This window comes from Neopelma chrysocephalum, unplaced genomic scaffold (genome assembly GCF_003984885.1).
Source record: "Neopelma chrysocephalum unplaced genomic scaffold, ASM398488v2 Primary Assembly neopelma1_77, whole genome shotgun sequence".
In the NCBI taxonomy this organism is placed as follows: domain Eukaryota; kingdom Metazoa; phylum Chordata; class Aves; order Passeriformes; family Pipridae; genus Neopelma; species Neopelma chrysocephalum.
In genome coordinates, this window is record NW_020897738.1 from 5,478,912 (window position 1) to 5,498,995 (window position 20,084).

The following is a 20,084-nucleotide window of genomic DNA, read 5'->3' on the forward strand; positions in this document are numbered from 1 at the left end:
GAAAAGGAGAAATACAGGGCACTAAGGCTAATGGCATGAATGTAATAGAAAGAAGATATTGTGTAGGAAAATCAAAGGCAATGTTGCCATACATTTTCCTGTCTCCTGTTATTGTCTAATATCAAGTTAATTTCTTCTATTATAAAAGTGTTAAGAAAATTCAGCAGTGAAATACAGCATCATGAATAAATGAGACACACAGGAGCAAATGAAGGATATAGCCCAGAAAATACTGTTATTGTCTCTCACTGTGTCAATATTATCACAGACTTATTCAGTCACTTGTGGTTCAAACTGAAAATAAGGTTCTCTAATAGCAGCATCAGGTTTCAGGCAGCTTAAATCAGGAATTCCTTCAATGCTACAGAGCTGTAACCCAAAAGTGCAAGAGGAAAAACATCAAAACAAACCCTGTCCTTGCTACATTTCCAGAAAAAAAACATAGGAAAGGGGAAATTGCCAAGCAAAGCTCACCCATGATAAAGTTATTTGGAGATAAGGCAGCAAATGATCATATCCAGACATTAAGGTTCTGCTCAGAGATGGCCAAGCTTTGTCTATAATTATTTTTCACTTGGTTGAATCAACAGCCTCATTCCTGCCATAAGCACAGAGAACAGCAATGTAATGGAATAATCAACATTTAGACCCAAAACTATAAACAGGAATAAAATATTTTAAGAGGATCACGACACCCATTAGTATCACATCAGAACATCTTGGTTAATGCCTCCACAGCAGCTATGGACAGAGGAAAGCACTATCAATCATGTTTTGCAAATGATGAAAATCCAATAAATCTTTATCTTCAGCCACCTCAACAATTATCCAAGCCCATCCCACCTGGCATGTTTCCAGTCCAACAGCAAACACAGAGGAAGAACTGTCAGGAATCCACATCTTCCACTTTTGGCTATTCTTCTTTTTAATCATCACCAGCACAGCAAGATGCTCCATCCCAGGTACAATGAGAAACAGCACCAATCCAAGAAAACTCAGCACTTCTTAATCTCACCTTTCTTTTCTATTCTATTCCATTCTATTCTATTCCATTCCATTCTGTTCCATTCCATTCTATTCTGTTCTATTCTATTCACCTCAGCACTGGTTAAGAAAAAGAAAGTTCAGCCAACTTGTGAAGGAAATAAGTAAAGGATGGCACATACCAGGATGTACCTCCCTGATTCAATCAGTGTTTAAGTGTTTCCCAAGTCACATTTCCAAGCCACTGGTTAATTCCCATCACACCATTTTCTATTTGGTTTTTTTGGTCACCTGCTTGACGCCAGAGGTGCGGAAGATTGATGCTTCACAGGGAAGAACAGAAGTGCTGTACAGATGCTACAGGTAGTAAACCCGTCTAATAATCTCATGGGTCAGCACTTAGAGTGTTACAAAATTATTATTGCCCAAGAATGAAATCAGAAGAACTGGGGAGAACTTTGTAATTGCTTCACCACTAAACTGCAACACCGTCGCAAGCATAATAAGCAAGGCGCAAGAACTTTAAATCATATTTGACAGATGGGCTTAATTAGTTATTCTCATACAGACTCACAATATTTGCTGTTAATATTCCTCCTAAAACACCCTGCTGGCTGTGATAATATTTATATGTTAATCCTGTTACGATAAGCTTTCGGTGCCAAAACCTCTCCCAGTAAAATGAGGGAGATATTTCCAACCCCGCCAAGGAAACGGCTCCGGCGTTCGGGTTCAGTTTGTCACCCCCACAAGTGCCTCCTTAACCCGTGAAATTACACCTGTCACAGTGAGTCAGCTTTATTAACACTATTTTCTGATCCGTGTAAAACCATCAGAAACACGAAGGTATTGAATCTTTAGTTAATTAACATTGCCACCTTTGCATCCACGTGATCGGATCTCTGATTTTTAAGGGGAAATTAAAGAATATGCAAACAGAGTTTGTCTAATTTCAAAGCAAACTATGGAAGCAAGTCATCTGGTAAGAGACACCAATATTTAACTGTTATCCATTGTGCCCATTTGGTGGCATCAAACATCAACAGAGTTTCCCCAAAAATATTGAGCACACTCTCTTTCCCCACATGATCCTTGAGCTTGCTCCTTAAAATGAATAGCAAAGGAGATTAAATTTAATGATGAAAAAAACACAGTGAATAATATATTGCAAATATTTTTCACTCGTTTGCAAACTGTGAGGAAGTTATCAAAAGTGAGAAAACCACAAAATCTCAACTGGGAACTCGGATGGAACAAGTCAAACCACAAGTTACAGGGGAGTTACACACATACCCTGTTTTCACTTGATTTTCCTCCCAGTAAAATCTGATATGTATATGAGCTCATATTTCTTTTAACAAGCAATGCTTATACTCAGCATGTGCAAATACACAGAAGCCACAACCACTGCATGAAAAGTGGCATAATAATTTATTTTTCTGTGTACAAGGGGTCATTTTGAAGGCTTGCCACTGAATGATGAATAGTGAAGGGAAGTAAGCTGCCAAGATTCAATTCCCCCATGAGCTTGCTTTATATTTTCCTGCTGAGGAAGAGAAATCAGGCAAATGCACTCCATGGGCCCAACAAGATAAAGTGTGATGGAAAACTCATTGTTGAAATAATCTTTGATTTTGATCCAATGCCCATTTCAGTCAATGAAAATATTCACACTTGCTACAAATAGCTTAGAACTGTGATTTTAAAGAATCTGCCTGACAGATTGTGCCAGACAGTAGGAGGCTCTGACCTTGGCATACATACACATTGCTTCTTTGACCAATGAAATTCAGTCAGGTATGAGACAATATATGGTTTAGACGAGAAAAAATCAGGATACTCTGGCAGAGGAATTGTGTAGAATCTGAGTTATAATAAGGAGAAAGTGATTTATGCCATGATTATGGAAGTAAATTTTTTCCTTCCTCTTTTTTTTTTTTCAAACTAGTCACAACCAAATTGTAAGATATAAGAGTTCTTCTAAATAATTTGTGAAAACAGTATTTCCTGTTGATTTTTAATTGGAGTATTAGCATTGAGTAACATTCTGTTCAGAGTATATGTGGTAGAATGAGCAATGCAGTACAAAATAAAAAGACAGCCACAGCTTTTCCCAAAGCATTTTCCTCATCCACCACAGTAAAACTTATTAAAATCATGGCAAAATGCTTTGAGAAGGGAAAACAACTGTCAGTTATTAAAAGAAATACTGCTGGAAATTACCTACCTGCTTTCAGAGGCAGCAGATTTCCTCTGGCAAACAATAACAGCTGGTGCATATTTCCCAGTATAATCCATGCTCTCTCTGATGTCCCACAAGTAGGGGCTGCTGGCTCTCACACTGAAAACATTCACACCTTTCTTCACCTTTGCCCTAGGAGAACAAGAAGATGTTTAGATAGAAAATGTCAGCTTGATCTGTTCCTTTTCCCTTCATTATGTTCTCGTTGCTGCCCCACAGAAAACGCCACCGCTCATCAGAGTTCGACAGCGGGACAAGGGAGGGAGATAAGGGAATTAATTAAGAATTCCATATTTTGAAGAAATGATATCAAGACAGAAATCTGATTGAACTGATGGTAATTACAGCTTTATTCATGGTGAAATTACAGGGTAGATGTGTTCTGGAGAACACTCCTCACTCCTGCTCTGCCATTACCCCCACTGTGGGCACCACTGAGCGTGCTGAGGGTCTCTCTTGGCTACAGGTTATTGTATAGGAGAAGAAAGCACCATTTTTATTGTAAAAGAAGTCAGGTTGTTGCTCCTCTAGTGAGGAGTCATTGCTAGGCCTCATATTACAAGCAAAATATACCCTTTTTCTCCTCCCTCTGGATTACTCAACGATGACATTCTGTGTCTTTTCATCGTCTTTTTGAGCCCACAACATTTCTTCATTTTAATACTGTTGGGTTAATTGTTCTGTCAGCTCTGAACCTAAAAATACTTAGAAATATTCTTATTTTTCCTAAACCAAGTGATTTCTTTGGAGGTCTGTCTAACCTATAAACAATGGGCTAAACAACAGGAAAAGCTGTATGGCAAACTGTTACCCCCATGACAACTGGACTGGCTCCTACTGAGAAGTACTTAGTATGTGCTTAGCATAATTCTTCTGGGTTTGATTATTAAAAAAAATAACAACCAGAATAATAATCAGAAGTTATTAGCCAGAAGTGGAGAAGAGGAACTATATAGAGAGAGATACACTTTTAAATATCTGTTTTAATTCCTGTTGGAAGGTGTTGCATTCCCTAATTCTGCCTCTCTCTTTACCTAAATATGTATCTTAAGGCAGTATTGAATTAGTCCACAGGTATAAAATGTTGGCCAATATACTGAATTAGGAGTTTCTGGTGTTGTTAACTTTTGGTTTCTGAACATGTTTATGAGAAACCCATTGTGGTCAAACAGCCTGCTATGTCAGCTGTCAGGAAATGACAGTTTAATTATATTTGCTTAAAATCTCATGCACAAAATCCATTCAGTGCTATGGCAAGTTCTCAATTCTGGGCAAAAAAACCCAAAAAGGTATGTGATTTTTTTTTTGTATAAACAGCTGCTGCCATGCAGAGTTGGTAATATCAGTAAAACAAGCAGCATCAGCTCTGCCTCCACATGAAATTACTAGTGGAAGTTTTGAAGGACAACATCCACACAGATGTTTTCAGAATAAAAAACCAAAGAATTCCTTCAACTGCCTCAAACAAAAGAGGTTATATCTCATTTCTTCTACCACTAACTCAATAGCAGTGGCTGTAAGTTCTTTAGCACACCTGGAAGAATAAATACACGAAGGCTGCCAATTTTTGTTCAAGTTCTTCTATGCTAATTTCACGAAATGAATTTTAAGCAGGTGCAGTTACTGCTGCTAAACCGCAGACATCCCTCAGGACAAGAGATCAATGGTCAAAGAAGAGTGGAAATTAAACTGCATTCCTGGTGTCTCAAGAGGAGGAGGCAGAAAAAGGCCACACAATCTGGATGAAACATTTTTCAGCATATGTCTTTGGCTGTTCCTGGTGACCAGCATCCAGTCCTGCCTTTCTGTTCCACCTCAAAGAAAGGAAAACTGTTGGGTGTCAGCTAAGACCAGTGATGGAAAAATTATTCCCACTTCACAGGGAAATGAGGTGGCTGAGATCCTTCCAAGCTGAGCTGGCTGTGATTAAGAAACTCACCCCCACCCTCTTCCAGCTCTGTGAAGGGGTTGCTGTAGTTGGTGATGGCCAAGAGGAGGTATCAGTGTGGGATTTGGGTGACCTAACTGAGTTTATGGATTTGAAAACCCTCAATGGAGCCAACTGGCTCCAGGGCAGGACAGCACCCGAGCCACTCACAGGCAGACACTGCTGGATGAGGGGCTGGTTTCATTTCACAAAGTCTGGAGCTTCTGCTGTAAGGTTGGCCCCCTCAGCCTTTCAACAACAGATTATATTGACCACACAACAGCTATGCTTTTATAGGTTTTATTAACAAAACTGGTAGGGAATCGAGAAAAAAGCAGCCTTAGCCCAGAGCACAGCCTGCCTTGCTCAGCTGGCACACAGGCAATAGCTGTACTGCAGCTGAAAAAGCTGTGCAGGGTCTCAGTACAGCTCAGCAAACAGTTACACACCGAAAATTGAAATTTCTCACTTATATCTTAAAAAACATTAAAAACCAGATTAAAATAAGAGCACAAACGCAGACACGTAACTGATACCATCCTCTTGTTTTCTATCTGGATTCCTTTAAATGCCAGGGTGAGAAGGTAAACCAGAAAAAGGGACACAAAGCCAGTAGGACAAGCTGAGTGTGTTTATCCTTGACATTCACTTCATCCAGTGACAAACTGCCATCCTGCACTAATTTCTGAGGTTTCAAACAAATGCAGATTCTTGTGTACTGCTCTTTGGGGTAATTGCCAGTCTGTGGATCAGGATTTCTTTGAAGAGATAAGGTCTAAGTTAGTCACCTGTGAAAAGCACCAACCCCCTAATTTTACTGAAAACAGTAACACAAGATTGTTTCTTTCTACAGAATTAGAAGTTAGGAACTCCTTTTGAGGAACCAGACTAATATACTTCTATAATTAGCACAGAAGCTTCAATTCCTCGACCCCAGGAAATGTTTTTTTCCTCCAGTATGTCTCAATGCTGTGTTTTCCACTGTTGGGCAATTGCAGAGTTTTATTCACCCAATTTACAATGGCAGCAGCATTTTGCAATTACCGAAGAATGACCTGGGTGAAACAGGGTTAATAATAACTGAAGGTATGTCTTTTGCCAACAAATAAAACTGAAGATACCTGAGGTGAAAAGACTATGACTGCTGCCAGAGCTCAATTACTTTCTTGCAAATCTGCTTTATTGAATTGCCTGGCTGTCACAGGGCACACGGGGTCTTCGACCCCTCAGCTGCTCTCCAGACTGCTCATGAGGCAGCCTCTCAGTTCAGCCACAGTTCAACCTGAGATTTCTCAGCTGCAACACACAAAAAAAAAGGTGTATGACAAAGCTTTTTCATATATTTGCTCACACTTAACAGCCTAAGTACAACAGATTGTGCATTTGCTTTAAACACCGTGGCAGAGCTGCAGCAAGTAAAGTTGTTTGAGTATTTTGTGCTCAATTTGTGTGAGATTCTACTTTGCGAAGAGGAGGAAAGAAAGGCTGCAAACATTTCAGTCGTGGGCTGGTCTTGGGTTGTTTCTTTTCTAACAAGCAGCCTATCCAAGTAAACACTTCCATAGGTATTCCTACAAGCTGTTATTTACCTCTGGATCACTGCTCACAGCGCAGCACATCAGTTACTGAGGCTCCTGAGTAGCTCAGCCCTTGCACCAAATCAATCGTGGCAAACAAAGCCCTTGGGAGTCCACAACCCCTGAAAACACGTCAGTGCTGACAGGGTACAAGTCAAGGGAAGGGAGAAAGAAAAAAAAAACCGCTGAAGGAACTCCCAGGATCAATACATCACAACTGAAATCAAGGAAATACATTACCTAAGTGCATAAAGATAGTGATTCCCAATTCTATCTCATGACCCACTAAACACTATGTTTACTCTGGTGATAGAAGAGGCTGCAACTCCAATTAAAATGCAGGCAATGTCCTCTCTCATTTATCAAAGTGTCTGGTTTAGCATCTCCCAGTCTTTGCAGTTTACAACCAGTTAGCGCTTAGCTTTCAGCCCATGTCATTATTGCAGGCTGGTAATGGCTGTGAAATTGTTACTTAAGTGTTGTATAAAGTGGAACAGCTGGCTGGTGAAAAATAACAGCATTACAGCCCGCGTGCTGCTAAGTGCCACGGTACAATGTCACAAAGTGTCTGGTTTGAAGCACCGCAGGGAAAGGCAAAGACGACAGAGAGATCACACACACAACCTCGCCCTCGGGACGTGCGAGAGATCAAAGCCAAGGAGTGCGGAGGGGCCACGGACACCCTGCCACAGGCAGGACTCCCCTTTCCACATCTCACTCCCGACAATGTCCTGCACGCAGCGCAGAGACATCACACATCCCTCCAGTACAACACAAAGCGCAAACAAACAGGGAATCCAACCCTTAAACAGCTCTAAATAAAGATGCTTTAGACCCATGACATTGGATTTAGGGGTTTTTTTATTACTGTAAGTGCTCAGGGCAAAGACCTGCGGGAACCTTTCATGCTCCTTCCGAGGAAGCGGAATACTTTCGACATCAAAGGGATGAGAAGAAAAGGGAGGCTGTTAACAGAGGTGCTACCACCGGGTATCATCTTGTCACCAGCGGTGTCTAGAAGGTGGCAGATAAATCGTGTGCAGAGGGGGACGTTTCTGAGAGCTTCTAGGCACTGCACAGGCACTGCAGTGGGCTCTGAATTTGCCTTGTCACCATATCTGCCCAAAGCGTTCCAGAAATAACTCGAAGGGGGTTCTATTTTTGTTTATCTTCAGTGCTTTTTTTCCTGCCCAGAGCCTAATCTTAACCCAGCGATGGAGAAGGAACAAAGCAGTGCTCAGCTGTACAGGATGGCAGCCTTCCCCTTGCTAATGTCCACCTCCTTTGGACAGCAGTGACAGAAGTAAGAGGGGTGAGAGAGGCGTTTTTCCCCCACCAGCCCATTTCAAACTGAAGACGAGAAAAATGTGAGCAGAAATGGGCCTGACCAGAGCTTCTCATGTCATGAAACAAAGAAATCAGGGTCAGTTTTTACTCACTGGAAAGTCAAGTGCTGATCTAAGTCAGCAGCAAAACACTCCCTGCAAGAAACCCTGAAAGTATTCACATTCCAATGGCCAATGTTGCCCAGAGCCCATTTCTGCTGATGACTATGTCATGGGCTGCTCTTCACACAGGCTCTTTCCACTGACATCACCTCTTGATCCAATAACAAATTACTGCTGCTGGAAGTGGAAACATCCAGTCTGCCCCTCCTGGAGCTCCCCTATGCTCGCTCGGAAGAGGCTGAAGAGCAAAAATAGCCATTCTCCAGATGCCAACCATGAGCTGACAGACCTCACCAGGGTCTTTCTGAAGATCAGAATTAAATGTCAGGCTTAAAAATCAGGTAGTGTGGGACCAGATGCTACCATGGGATCTAAAATCTAGATAGCAATTTTGGAATGACTAAGCTGTAGATCTATTCAAAGAATTCCCAGGTAACTGTCTCTTGCTGGCAAATGAGTGCAGAATGATCACTGTTAATGCTCTAGGAACATTAAATGCAGTCATCCTCTGCAGTATCTGAGGTCATTCTGTTGCTGTACGTTGCTTAAATGAGACCATTTTGATACCAGAACACTTCAGTTTGACATTTACATCCTGATGTTTCACCGCCTGCACAGAACCTCCTCCCCTCTCAGAGGCTTCTGTGCTCAAAGAGTCATATTAAAATGCACTAAAACATCAGGAAGCAATGGAAAACAGCAAGAAATTTTCTGTCTTTACTTCAGGACAACCTTTTTTAAAATTTTAGAGTACCAAAATTAAAGGCAACATAGGAAAGACAGGTTTGTGAATGCTAGAAAAGCTTGTAAGCTCATGAATAGCACTGGAATGGGAATTATGTTAGAGAGCACATCAGAATTAACAACAGTATGAGGGTGAAGCATGGAGTCAAGCTCCCTAGTGAAAGCAAAAACAAGAGTTAATTCAAGGTATAGCCACTCCCTTTGTCTTTCCATTCTCCCTAAAAATCCAAACTTAGAGCAAACTCTGCACGCACCTATTTGAGAGGCCCCCAATAGATCAGATCAAATTAACCACTCCACAGTGCAAGGAGGACTGGCTGGAATTTGTGCTTCCAGCATTTCCATTTCAAATTTTATGTACAACATTAGGGTGCTGCTAAATTTATACACTTTAAGGCCATACTCTTCTTTTGCCTCCCGCTGCAGTTTCATTACTTTTTATGGCTGGAGCTAATACAGGAGAGAATTTGAGCCTGAAAGAGATTCATCTCTTTGAACATCAGTCAAAAATAAAATGTGCCTGTCATTGAGAAAACAGGCAGAACTCAGCCCATTTTTGTTGGACTTGGGGCTTGTTTGCAGTGAGCGAATGAAAACCGAGCGTAAAAACGCTTCCTGGATCTCTATCTATTATGAACCCCTGAAGAAATTTAGACCATTAGAAGCAAAAATTGTTCCCCTCTCAGGAACAAGCCTTCCTAACCCTTTCAATGGAAGCATTTGAGAGGGGCCCATTTAAGCAAAGTGTCTTAGAACTGACTGAACAGAACTGCACCTTTCTCGGAGCCACAGGAATCACATATCACAAAAAAAATAGGTCAGGTAGTAAGACACTTCATACTAACCACCTGAATGGCTGGTTTTAATTCCATTATTAATTTTGGCATGGCTCACAAAAGGCAGGATCTGGATGCCGTGATTTGATGTGCAGAGCTGGCTTCTGCAAGGCTTTTTTTTGTTCTGTTCTCCCCATCGAATACTTGATGTACAAACCAGTGTTGTCAGTTGTTTTCAGAGAAGATGCCTCGAAGTTTCTTCAGATTACACTAATAGTTTCACTGATTGAAAATCCACAGCAGAAGAGAGTCGGGAGTCCCTGAGATACTGATGGAGTTAGAATAATTTATAGAGAGCGGTCTAGCACAACATAAGCTATTTAAAACTGTATGATATACCCACAAACTCTTATTAAGGTCTGTGGTTTTCAGCCCTGTGAGACAGAAACCAGTTATCATTATGCATCACCATGAAAGCAGATTAAAATTAAATCAATCTGTTTATCTATGGGTTTGCAATGCAGCTTTTCCAAAGCATAACAGATTCTCCATCTAATTAACATTTCAGGAGGAAAAGCCGTTCCACCCAGACACTAAGCCACCCTCATTCAAATGTAGATATTACAAAAACAGAGCCCAGGTGGATTTATAACAAAATTTAATTAGTGAAAGGGCACGAGACCTATTTAGGCTTCAGAAGTTGAATCGTGCATACCAGGACTTCAATAAAATAGATCCCTCTGTAATATGTATCTCTTGGACTTGATAAAATTGCCTACTGTGCTTGAAGTTTGTTTGCATGCACACAGGTGCATATGTATGCACACCTGACACACGGATTTAGAATATATTCAAAAATAAAGTCCTTGTCAAAAACATGGTTTGCAAGATGTAAAACACACGACCCTCTGGAGAGCTAAAAGGAAAGGATGCATATAAATCAATTTAAAGCAGAAACAAACAGAGAGCTTGTAGCTCTGACCTCTATTTACTTCCCAAACAAGCCATGAGAGGGCCCAATCCTCAGTGGGAAGCACAACTGGATCCTTTTTTTTTTTTTTTTTAGAAAGACCCTGAATTAGAGCTGAGGAAGGAGACCTTCAGAGATGTATAAGATAAGAACAGCACGCTGTGCCCCCCTGGGACCCCAGCAGGGATCATCTTGGGACTCCCAACAAAGTCAGAAACAGGTTTTTCATAAATCCTCACGGCTGCATCATGACCAACAGCCTGGCTGGTGCACAGGAATGGATAACTGGGCAATAACGAGCAGCAACACTAAACAAAACAAGACATTTATGTATTCAGAAGTGTGAAGGAAGGTGTTTGCTTACAGAAATGAACGACAAAGATAAATAGTGCTGCCTGCTGATTCAAAGTGGTTGGGAGCCCCGTGGACTGTTTCCAACTCCCGTTTCAAAAACAATGGCAAAAAAATATTATGTAGGGTCTGAAGTCTTTTCTAAATTGCTTGTAAAAAAAAGCAAACAATGCACCACATCCCTTTCATCCCTGGCCAAACACCAGCAAAGCTGTTACCAGCACAGCCTGTGCAACCAGCAATTTTTTTTTTAAATTAGACTTAGATTTAAGAAAGGATAGGAAAAACAAAGCACAGCACTGGGCACCCTATGCTGTGAAAACAGAGTGCCATTTGCCCCATTTCACAGGTGAAAAGCATTGTAGGAAACAGTTGCCATATCAAAACGAGCATGTGAGTGAAGCTGCTCTTGGGCAACCCCCAGAGAACCATCTAGACCACAAGAGGAGTACAATGACAGATTACCCAATCATCTATTGCAAATGGAGTAAAAAAAGAGCATAGAATAACAAAACACCTTTTTAAAGAGCTGTAGGGACATTTATGTGTGTGTTTTAGTATGTGTACATATATATTTTTATGCTAAGTGGGCAAGCAACAAGTGCAGAAATCCTTCTGGTTCACTTACACTGGCTGAGAACATTGAGCACAGTGAGAAAAGAAGACGAAGTTGGTGAACTGTGCACTAGAAGTCCTCCAAAACAAACACTTGCAGAGGCAGGAATAGACCTATATATTCTCTACATATACCAAGAAGCAATGGGGTTGGGAAGACTAATTTTTTGGCTTTATCTGCAGAGCAGTGTCTGGTACAGGACCTTTTGTTTTGAAGTCACGCAATAAGAGAGTTTCTTGAGGGATGCAGTCACCACTCCAGAGCTATGACCTGGCTAGTGACCTTTTAAAAGCATTTGAAGGGAGGGATGCTGCTAGCAATTAGAATTACAAGAATTTTGACTTATCAAGGAGATCAACACCACCACCCAGCTGTCAGATGTTCAGTAAAAAACAAGAGTGTGCACATAAAGCACGTGCTTCAAGGATGAAGCTAAAATGTACAAGCAATCACGGTAATACCAGAAATGCAGACAGCTCATTCATCTCAAAAGAATGTCCAAGAATGTTCCTGTCCTTTCCTGGAGAGGCTGAGCCCCACAAACACTTTGTGAGCCCAAGGTTCCTCCCAGGGAGGGCTCTGCTCCTGCAGCCCCAGTGCTCAGCACCAAACCTGCCCTGTCAGACCTTCACCTCGAAACTCAGAGCGCTCCAGGGAGGGTTTGGTGCCTGGAGGTGATCTGAAAAATGTTCTTTACTAAAAAGTTTATTTCCAACTTCACAGGCAGGACGCTTCTGAGGTATTTCCAGATGCCATCCTGCTGCAAAATGAGATGGCAGAATCACTGAGCGAGGGAAGGGAACATTACCTCGGCAGCGCTAACGAAGAGCCATCAGCAAAAATGAGTTAGCACTGTTCCCTAGCAACTTCTCACAGCTGCAGATAAAATCATTTTCTGGACATCACAGAAATTGTGAATACTTAGTTCTCTTGCACAGGAATGCTCTCATCCATTGCCTACGTGCAGCTCCCTCTAGGAGGTAACACAGGAGCAATTTATGGCAAGCTGGACCGTTACATTAGCTGGTCCAAAAATTTTAAAGAAGACCTATAGATCCACATGTGCTGTGTTTGCCCTTCATTCAATGACATGTATGTCAGATGTTCAAAGAACAGCATCTGAGACACAGAAATCCAGCATATAACAGTCTTTGCTGTGAAAATCCTGAGCCTGCAAAGCCTTTTTTTCATAAAGGCGCTTCCTCACTCCTGGGAGCAATTCCACTGATTCCTGATGACATTACTGAAGGTTTAGAGAATCAGGTCTACAGTAAAGAAAACGTAAAGTAAGTGCATAAATAAAGGGTGCAGATTCTTTAATGGACAAAAAAGCCTGCATTGCTCCAACGAGGTGCTATCGGCATAAAATAGATATTCACTAAGCAATTCAAACAGGGATTTCTGTTATATACATAAAATCCAGGCTGAACACTCTACCTCTGCACTGACATATTTAACCATCTCTCTGTCATCTGCACGAGTGGCTACCAAAGCAACATTTGCTAAATAGTAGCAAGGAGTTCTGCTGCAGGCAAAGCCTAATAGCTCAATGAAGCCACTGATGCAGAAGGGAGTTCAATTAATACAAAAATGACACTGCTCAAAATTATTCTGTGCCCTTAATGTAGGGTACACGCAGTGTTGTCTGTATCCAGCTGCAGCAGTTGACTCCAGTGCATGTCAGAGCACAGCCACAATTATGATTTTAATACTGGAAGAGCCACAGAAAAAGGTTTGGCTGATCCAAGTAAACAGAAGCAGAGATAACTTGGAATTACACAAAAACCTCCCTGTTGATTGCTCTCCAAGACAGAGCTACTTTGGAGGAACACAAAGGCAGCTGGTAATCCTCTCCACATATAAATCCTGAAAAAATAATAATTACATCTCCTCTCAGCCTTGAACTTCATGCATATCCTTGGACTGTTTTGTTCTATTTGTGCTTTTCAATATAAGAAAGACGAGAAGGAGTGAGAGACTTCCCATCACAATTGTTCTAATGACCCTGCTGTGGAATTCAAATGTTTGAGAACCCCCCAGTGTCCTCCATCAGTGGTCAAAGTTAAATGGCATAAAACAGAATATGGGAACTTAAAACATGGACTGAGCGAGAATTATAGTGCACATGCATTTTTCTTTTATATTAAAACTTTGTAGCCTTAGACAGCAGGTTTAATTGAGTCACGATTTTTTGAACCAAATTGCTCTTTTGAAAAGAGAGATTTTAAAAAATTTTAGTGAGCAGACATGCAGGAATCTTACTTGTGGCAAGGACTGACATTTTTTACTTCTGGAGCAAAAGCCCAGCAGCAATCAGTCAAAAACGTTAATGCTCTAAATCATTTGCCACTTTTTAAAATTCTCTAGCAAGAAGTGACCACTGGGCAGTTATTTATGAGAGGAAAAAGGTTGTATCCCTGGCTGCCAGCTGGTAGGACAAAATCCACTTAGAAATACAAACTGTTTTATCAGGCAACTGAAACATCAACACGAAGGCTAAATGATAAAGTGCTGAGAGTCATGAAACACGTGGAGACTGAAGAAACCACGATGGAGAGAGAAAAAAATTGCAGAAAAGGAGCCCAAGAAAATAACTTAAATCCTAAGTTTATCAGACATCGAGTTTTCCCTCATTCTTTAAACTGTGAGAAATGTGAGCTGTGGTTTCAGGAATCCCTGTGCTCCTGTTAGACAGTCAGGATTTTACAGCATAGCACTCCCTTTCAGCATGGGAAACCTGTAGGGTTGCAGTAAGGAGGAATTTAACAATCTGCCTGGGGATTAAGGCATTGCTCAGACCCAGTAAAACCCCAGCACCTGTTTGCTCAGAGTCGCCTCTGATGAATTAACTCCTGTGCTCTTGCCAGGATGTGAACTCACAAACTCAAACCTGTTTATGGGGTTTTGACAGGTTTGATAAACTTGTGGTCGAAATCAGCGCTCAAAACAGATCCTCCATTTCAGCCCCATGCAGCAATCCTCTCTCTAATGTGCACTGGAACAAGGCTGGGCCACTCACTGTCCCCACCCAGCCTGGCTCTGGGGACCAGGCAGGAGCTGCAACACCCTTCAGGTCCGTGATCAGACCTCAGAGAGCACATGGCAGCACAGGCAGGGCTGCTGTAGACTCTGGCACCCAAACTCAAGCCTTTCTGGTGTGGGGGCTGTTGCAGCCCCCAGGCAGACTGAGACAACACAGGCTGCCTGTTAAAGTTCCAGCAGACCCAGCAGCCTCCCCACAGACCTCAGGACTGAGGGTGTCATTCACTCCTTTTCCTCCACACGTGCCATGAGCTGCCTTTAATGCCAGAGTTTGTAAGGAGTCTTGGAGAGCCCTGAAGAGCAATGGGAGAACACCCTGTCTGTGCTACAGAGGATTCTGTGGCTGTACCTGCTGCTGTCCTGGCCCAGCTCTGTGGTTTGATGTTCCTTTAGCTGATGGAGAGCGTTTGGTGACCACATCTTCTGGTTTAGCTTAGCTGGAAAGGAATCCCACTCGTGTACTTCACACTGCTCTGTGTCATGAACAGTGAGGGCAAACAAGAGACTCACTCTCAGAGTGTGCTCAGGCTGCAAACTGAACACTAGTGTTTACATTCCCAGTGATGCTGTAGAATGCTTAAGAGATAAAAATCTGTTACCAAAACCTGGATGTGACTGAACATTACCCATTAAAAACCCCACTTTCCCAAATAAGATGCCAGTAGCAGCAGAGGCCTCTGTGAGCACCCCCATGCCCCTTTTCCCAGCCATGATCTTTGGCTGAAAATTTGTCTTCATAGCAACAGCTCTGAGACATTCAGTATGTTCTATTCCCATCAGAGTCCCTGTAGAAGCCTCAGCCCAGCTCTGTGACCCAACTGCCACATCACAGGCAATTCAGGTTGGCAGAATACAATACCTGTTGGTATTTTGATAACTGGGTTAAAACTCACAATATTGAAAAACCTACAAAACCTAGTTGAGCTTTCTAACACAATAGACAAAAGTTAACAGCAGATTTATATTTGTTTGAGCCTGAGGATAAAAGTCCCACAGATGAAAACCAGGCAATGGAGCCAAGCTGATTTGAAAGGAAAGTACCTTCATCCATGAGATCCCAGGTACAACACAGCTCTCTGGAGATTTCCAATGCAAAAGCAGAGCTGACTCATCCCCACCTGGCTTTTAGATCCCAGTGTTTTTTTGTGGTATAACCCAGCCCCACACAGCCATTTGCTCACTCCCCCAGCAGCGGGATCAGGGAGAGGGTTGGAAGAGTAAAAGTGAGAAACTTGTGGGTTGAGATAAAGACAGTTTAACAGGTGAAGGAGAAGCTGCACACAAGCAAAGGAAAACAAGGAATTCATTCCCACTTCCAATGGGCAGGCAGGTGTTCAGCCATCCCCAGGAAAGCAGGGCTCTGTCACACGAAACGGGGACTTGGGAAGACAAACACCATCACTCCAAATGTCCCCACTTTCCTTTTCATTCCCCCAACTTTGTATGTTGACCATGATACCATATGGTCTGGAATATGTCTTGTGTCAGCAGCTGGGGACAGTTGTCCTGCCTGTGTCCCCTCCTGTGAGCTTCTTGTGCCCCTGCAGCCTCCTCACAGGTGGGGTGAGGAGCAGAAAAGTCCTCGACCCTGTGTGAGCTCAGCTCAGCAGTAACTGAAACATCCCTGTGGCATCAACCCTGTTCCAGCATAAATCCAAAACACAGCCCATACTGTAAAGAAAATTAACTTTACCCCAGCCAGAACCATCACATACCTGTAGGCAATTGGTGAGAAGCAAAGTAACACATACCCTTCTCACCTTTGAGGTTGTTTTAGGGGTTTTGAGGGGTTTTAATGAGTTTTAGACAGGGGAAAGGCAGACATCTGTTTCATAAAGAACGTTTTCCCAGCTGTAGCTGGAATTTCAGCTGCATAAAACCTGCACACGGTGCTATCACTCTGAAAACCACACCGTTTTATTCCCAAATTGCAGAGAGGTAAAGGATGAATCAACAAACACGGCAACGAAGAATTCAGCCCACAGCTCAGTCAACTGCGTTGAAATTAGCACTTCATGAGCCGTTTTGCACGCTGATTCTTTAAACAGAAAGTTTGCTTTGAAGACCTATTTCAAGTCCACGATAAAGGTATCTCTGCATGCGTCACACACCACCGAGCATTCCTTTGAACAACTGCCTTTTGCAGCTCCAGGCAGTTTAGAGAGAGACTAATTAAACAACTGCCCCTGCCATCACGGGTCCTGCTGGGAGGAAACTGGTGATGACACGACACACGTGCTGCAAACCAACCACAAAAACAACCATGGCCTGCCAAAGGGTTGGGGGGGAGGAGTGACAACTGATGGAAGTATTTAAATCTATTCTTTATCAGCTCTGCTGGGGTGGGGTGTGTAGAAAGAGTCCAGAGACTGGGGACCTCCAAGGTCAGGAAATATGGAAAAAGCTGTGTAATATTTTAGTAAAAAAACCCACCCTTTCTTATTGGCTTTAATGCTGGCTGCTGATAGTTCATCAATCTCTTATCTCTAGTTTTCTGTTGATGTATTGCTTTCACTTGAGAGATAGAAAACAAACGTATTAAAAAAGAAAGATGCCGGGGGTAAATATGTTAGTAATCTCAGCCACAAACCTGTCGTATTACAAGGATTACAGTCCATTAGGATTGCACAAAATCCATAGCAAAGCTTGTAATTCAGCCATATCTCAGTGACAAAAACCTCCTACTGTGCTGTAGGAAGCACTATTTGCTAATATTGAAAACATCATTGAGAGCTACTTGTTATAACAGAGCTAATTTGGGAAAAGACAGCTTAAATCCACCAGTGACTACATGTATCATCCTGCCCTTTGCCCAGTCCTTGGGGATGGGGAGTCTGTGAGTAGCTGCCTTTGGAGAGGCTGTTTTCTGAGCAAAAAGCCCTGACACCTCCCATTCTTTATTTTGGAAGTTCCTTGCTCTAGTGTTGGAAACAGGTGTTGGAATTGGCTGGAAGAGCAGCTGTCACGGGCACACCATGCAAGATGTGACATTTAAAGCACAATTCCCTGCACAACACAGAGCCAAGCAGGGTATTTCCATCAGAGGCAGAGAGTTGTGGGCACGAGGAGCAATAAATCAGCCCCAAGGTTTTGCCAACAAAATATCTCTGGGTAGGCTGGGAGTGACTGCTAGATGTGATTTAATAAACTGGTACACACTCAAAAAGAAAAAAAATCAAAGAAATAAATCTGACAGGCCCTCCTGAAGGCAATTTTGGAGACCTTCCCTCTAGGAAGCTCTGTTTCTGACAGAGCTATCACGAAACATATGTATGTGCTGCACCAGTGTAGGGGGTACACTAATTAACTTTCATTCCACCTGGCTGAGAAAACCATTCCGAAGGGAAGAAGAGCCATGGACAGCACTGGAGAGTCAAATACCAGGCAGGGCTGTTAGCAAACCCTACTTGTATTAGCACTAGGCAGCAGCTCTGGTATGTACAGCTCCAGTGAATTACCTGATGTCAAATGTTCATTAAGTTTGCCCTTGAAGCAGAGCAAAGTTAGACTGAAATGTGGAAACTGGGTCACTCGGTGCGAGACTCCATATCAGAGGAATTATCATATTTGGTTATGCACTGACTGATCAGTGCCAGAGCTCTGTCTTGAGATGTGCTCTGCTCAGAATAATGAATTAATTAAAACAGAAGCTAAATGCTACTGATATTGGTGATACAGGAAAAGATCACTACCTGGTGAAAACCAAAAGTGGCTAAATGCATTAGACCAAAGAGAAATTTACAGCCAAATATCATTTAAAGTAACATAATTAATTTTAAAATAAGATTTTAGCTCGTTATTTCAATTATTCCTAATCATCTCTTTCAAAGGTAAAAGGAAACACAGTCTTCAAGATGTTATTTGCAATAGATACTAAAACTAACAATAATAAAGCAATGTGGTAGATTCATATTTACAAACGTTCATTCATTTCCCAACACTGCTGCAAAGTGGACCTATTTATTCTATGATATAATAGTATACTTTAGTTCTGAATAATTGGGCTTGAGCAAACAAGAGAGACAGAGAAAAAGAAGAACTAAGGATTCAGAATTTTCTGGATTTTACCCACGCTCAGAAACTGAGGACATGCACTCAAAAAGCTCTCCTACATGCCCTCTCCAAATTACTGTGTCTGTGCAAATTGCCAGCTCTCATCTGCACTGTCTGATTTGAATGAAACTGGGGTATAAGTCTGTTCAGAATTAATTCAAGCAAGATACTGGAAATGTTCTTCTTACTCGTTTCATGTTCCGTGGAGTCACTTGAAAAGCAAACACGCCACAAGTCCCATCAGGATATTTTATTCTAAACACCAGAAATGAAGTTTCATCAAGCCAATAGTAAGAGAAAGAAAACTTCTCAACCTCAGGTGGGTATTTGAGAGCTGGTGCCATTCCTGTTGTCTCACACATGCTGGCTCTGCTCCTGGAACTGCTTTACCCTGCCCTCATGACATTGTTTTTTTTGATGGCATCATAGCAGAGAATTTGGCCTCAATGGGAACAGAAGGAGGAGAGAAAATGAGCTCTGCTATCCTCAATATGCCATGTCCCTATAACAACACCATCACTCACTTTGGGGAGAGAAATAGAGAAACTGGGATCACTTTACTGTAACCCACAGTACACCAAGTAAATTACTATTACAGGGACATAAAGCAGGGGGCCAGAAAGGCTCTAAGGAAAAGAAAAATTCTGCACTGCACCTCTGAAAGAAAAAATTATCTGTGCTATCGTGGGCAAAGCAAGTGCCAAAGAAGGTTTGGGTGAGGCCAAGCAACACAAACAGAGACTGGTTATCAGCAGGGCTCTTCTCCTGTCACACACTTGAATGAAAAAATAAGTGGAGTCAGTCAAGCTGGACTATGGTGTTCTGGTGTTCAAAAACCAGAAATGGTATTTTCTTCAAAAATGCTACAAGCTCACTGTACTTCTCAAAATCCAGTCTCGACTGTGTCTCACAAAACACACTCCAGAATGAGAACCCAGGAGGAATGTTCACGTTCACAAATGTGTGTCTCCAACTCAGCTTGTTGTGGGTAAGATCACAGAAGGACATGGATTAGATGGAATTCCTGCACCCACAAAGTTTATTCAGTTTTATACCAACCCTCAAGTTCTAAAATGCATTCCTTGTAGCTTTTCAGGGATTATCCAAATCCCATTTCCCTAAACATAAAAATTACCATTTCTGGGTGTTCTTGCCTGCTCAGAAATTTGCAAGCCTCACTCTCACTTTTATCCCTAAAGAACTCTCCATACCATCTCCATGCCATGTTCATAACTTATCTCTCTTTTCTGGTCTTTTCCTTTTAGCATTCCCCTAACAAAAACATGATCTTTATTTATAAACAAGGAACTTCTCACTCCATTCACTTCTTCCTGGCTCACTTAAAATTCCTTTC

The 20,084-nt window shown here is 42.0% G+C and overlaps 1 protein-coding gene across 1 annotated transcript in view; it reads right to left on the bottom strand.

Annotated features, from left to right (window-relative positions):
- TMEM132D (transmembrane protein 132D) overlaps positions 1 to 20,084 on the bottom strand; it is a 231,512-nt gene that overhangs the window by 138,047 nt on the left and 73,381 nt on the right. Inside the window, exon 3 of the mRNA XM_027689664.1 lies at positions 3,212 to 3,358. Coding sequence (XP_027545465.1) covers positions 3,212 to 3,358 — 147 coding nt within the window. The remainder of the gene's footprint in view (positions 1 to 3,211; positions 3,359 to 20,084) is intronic.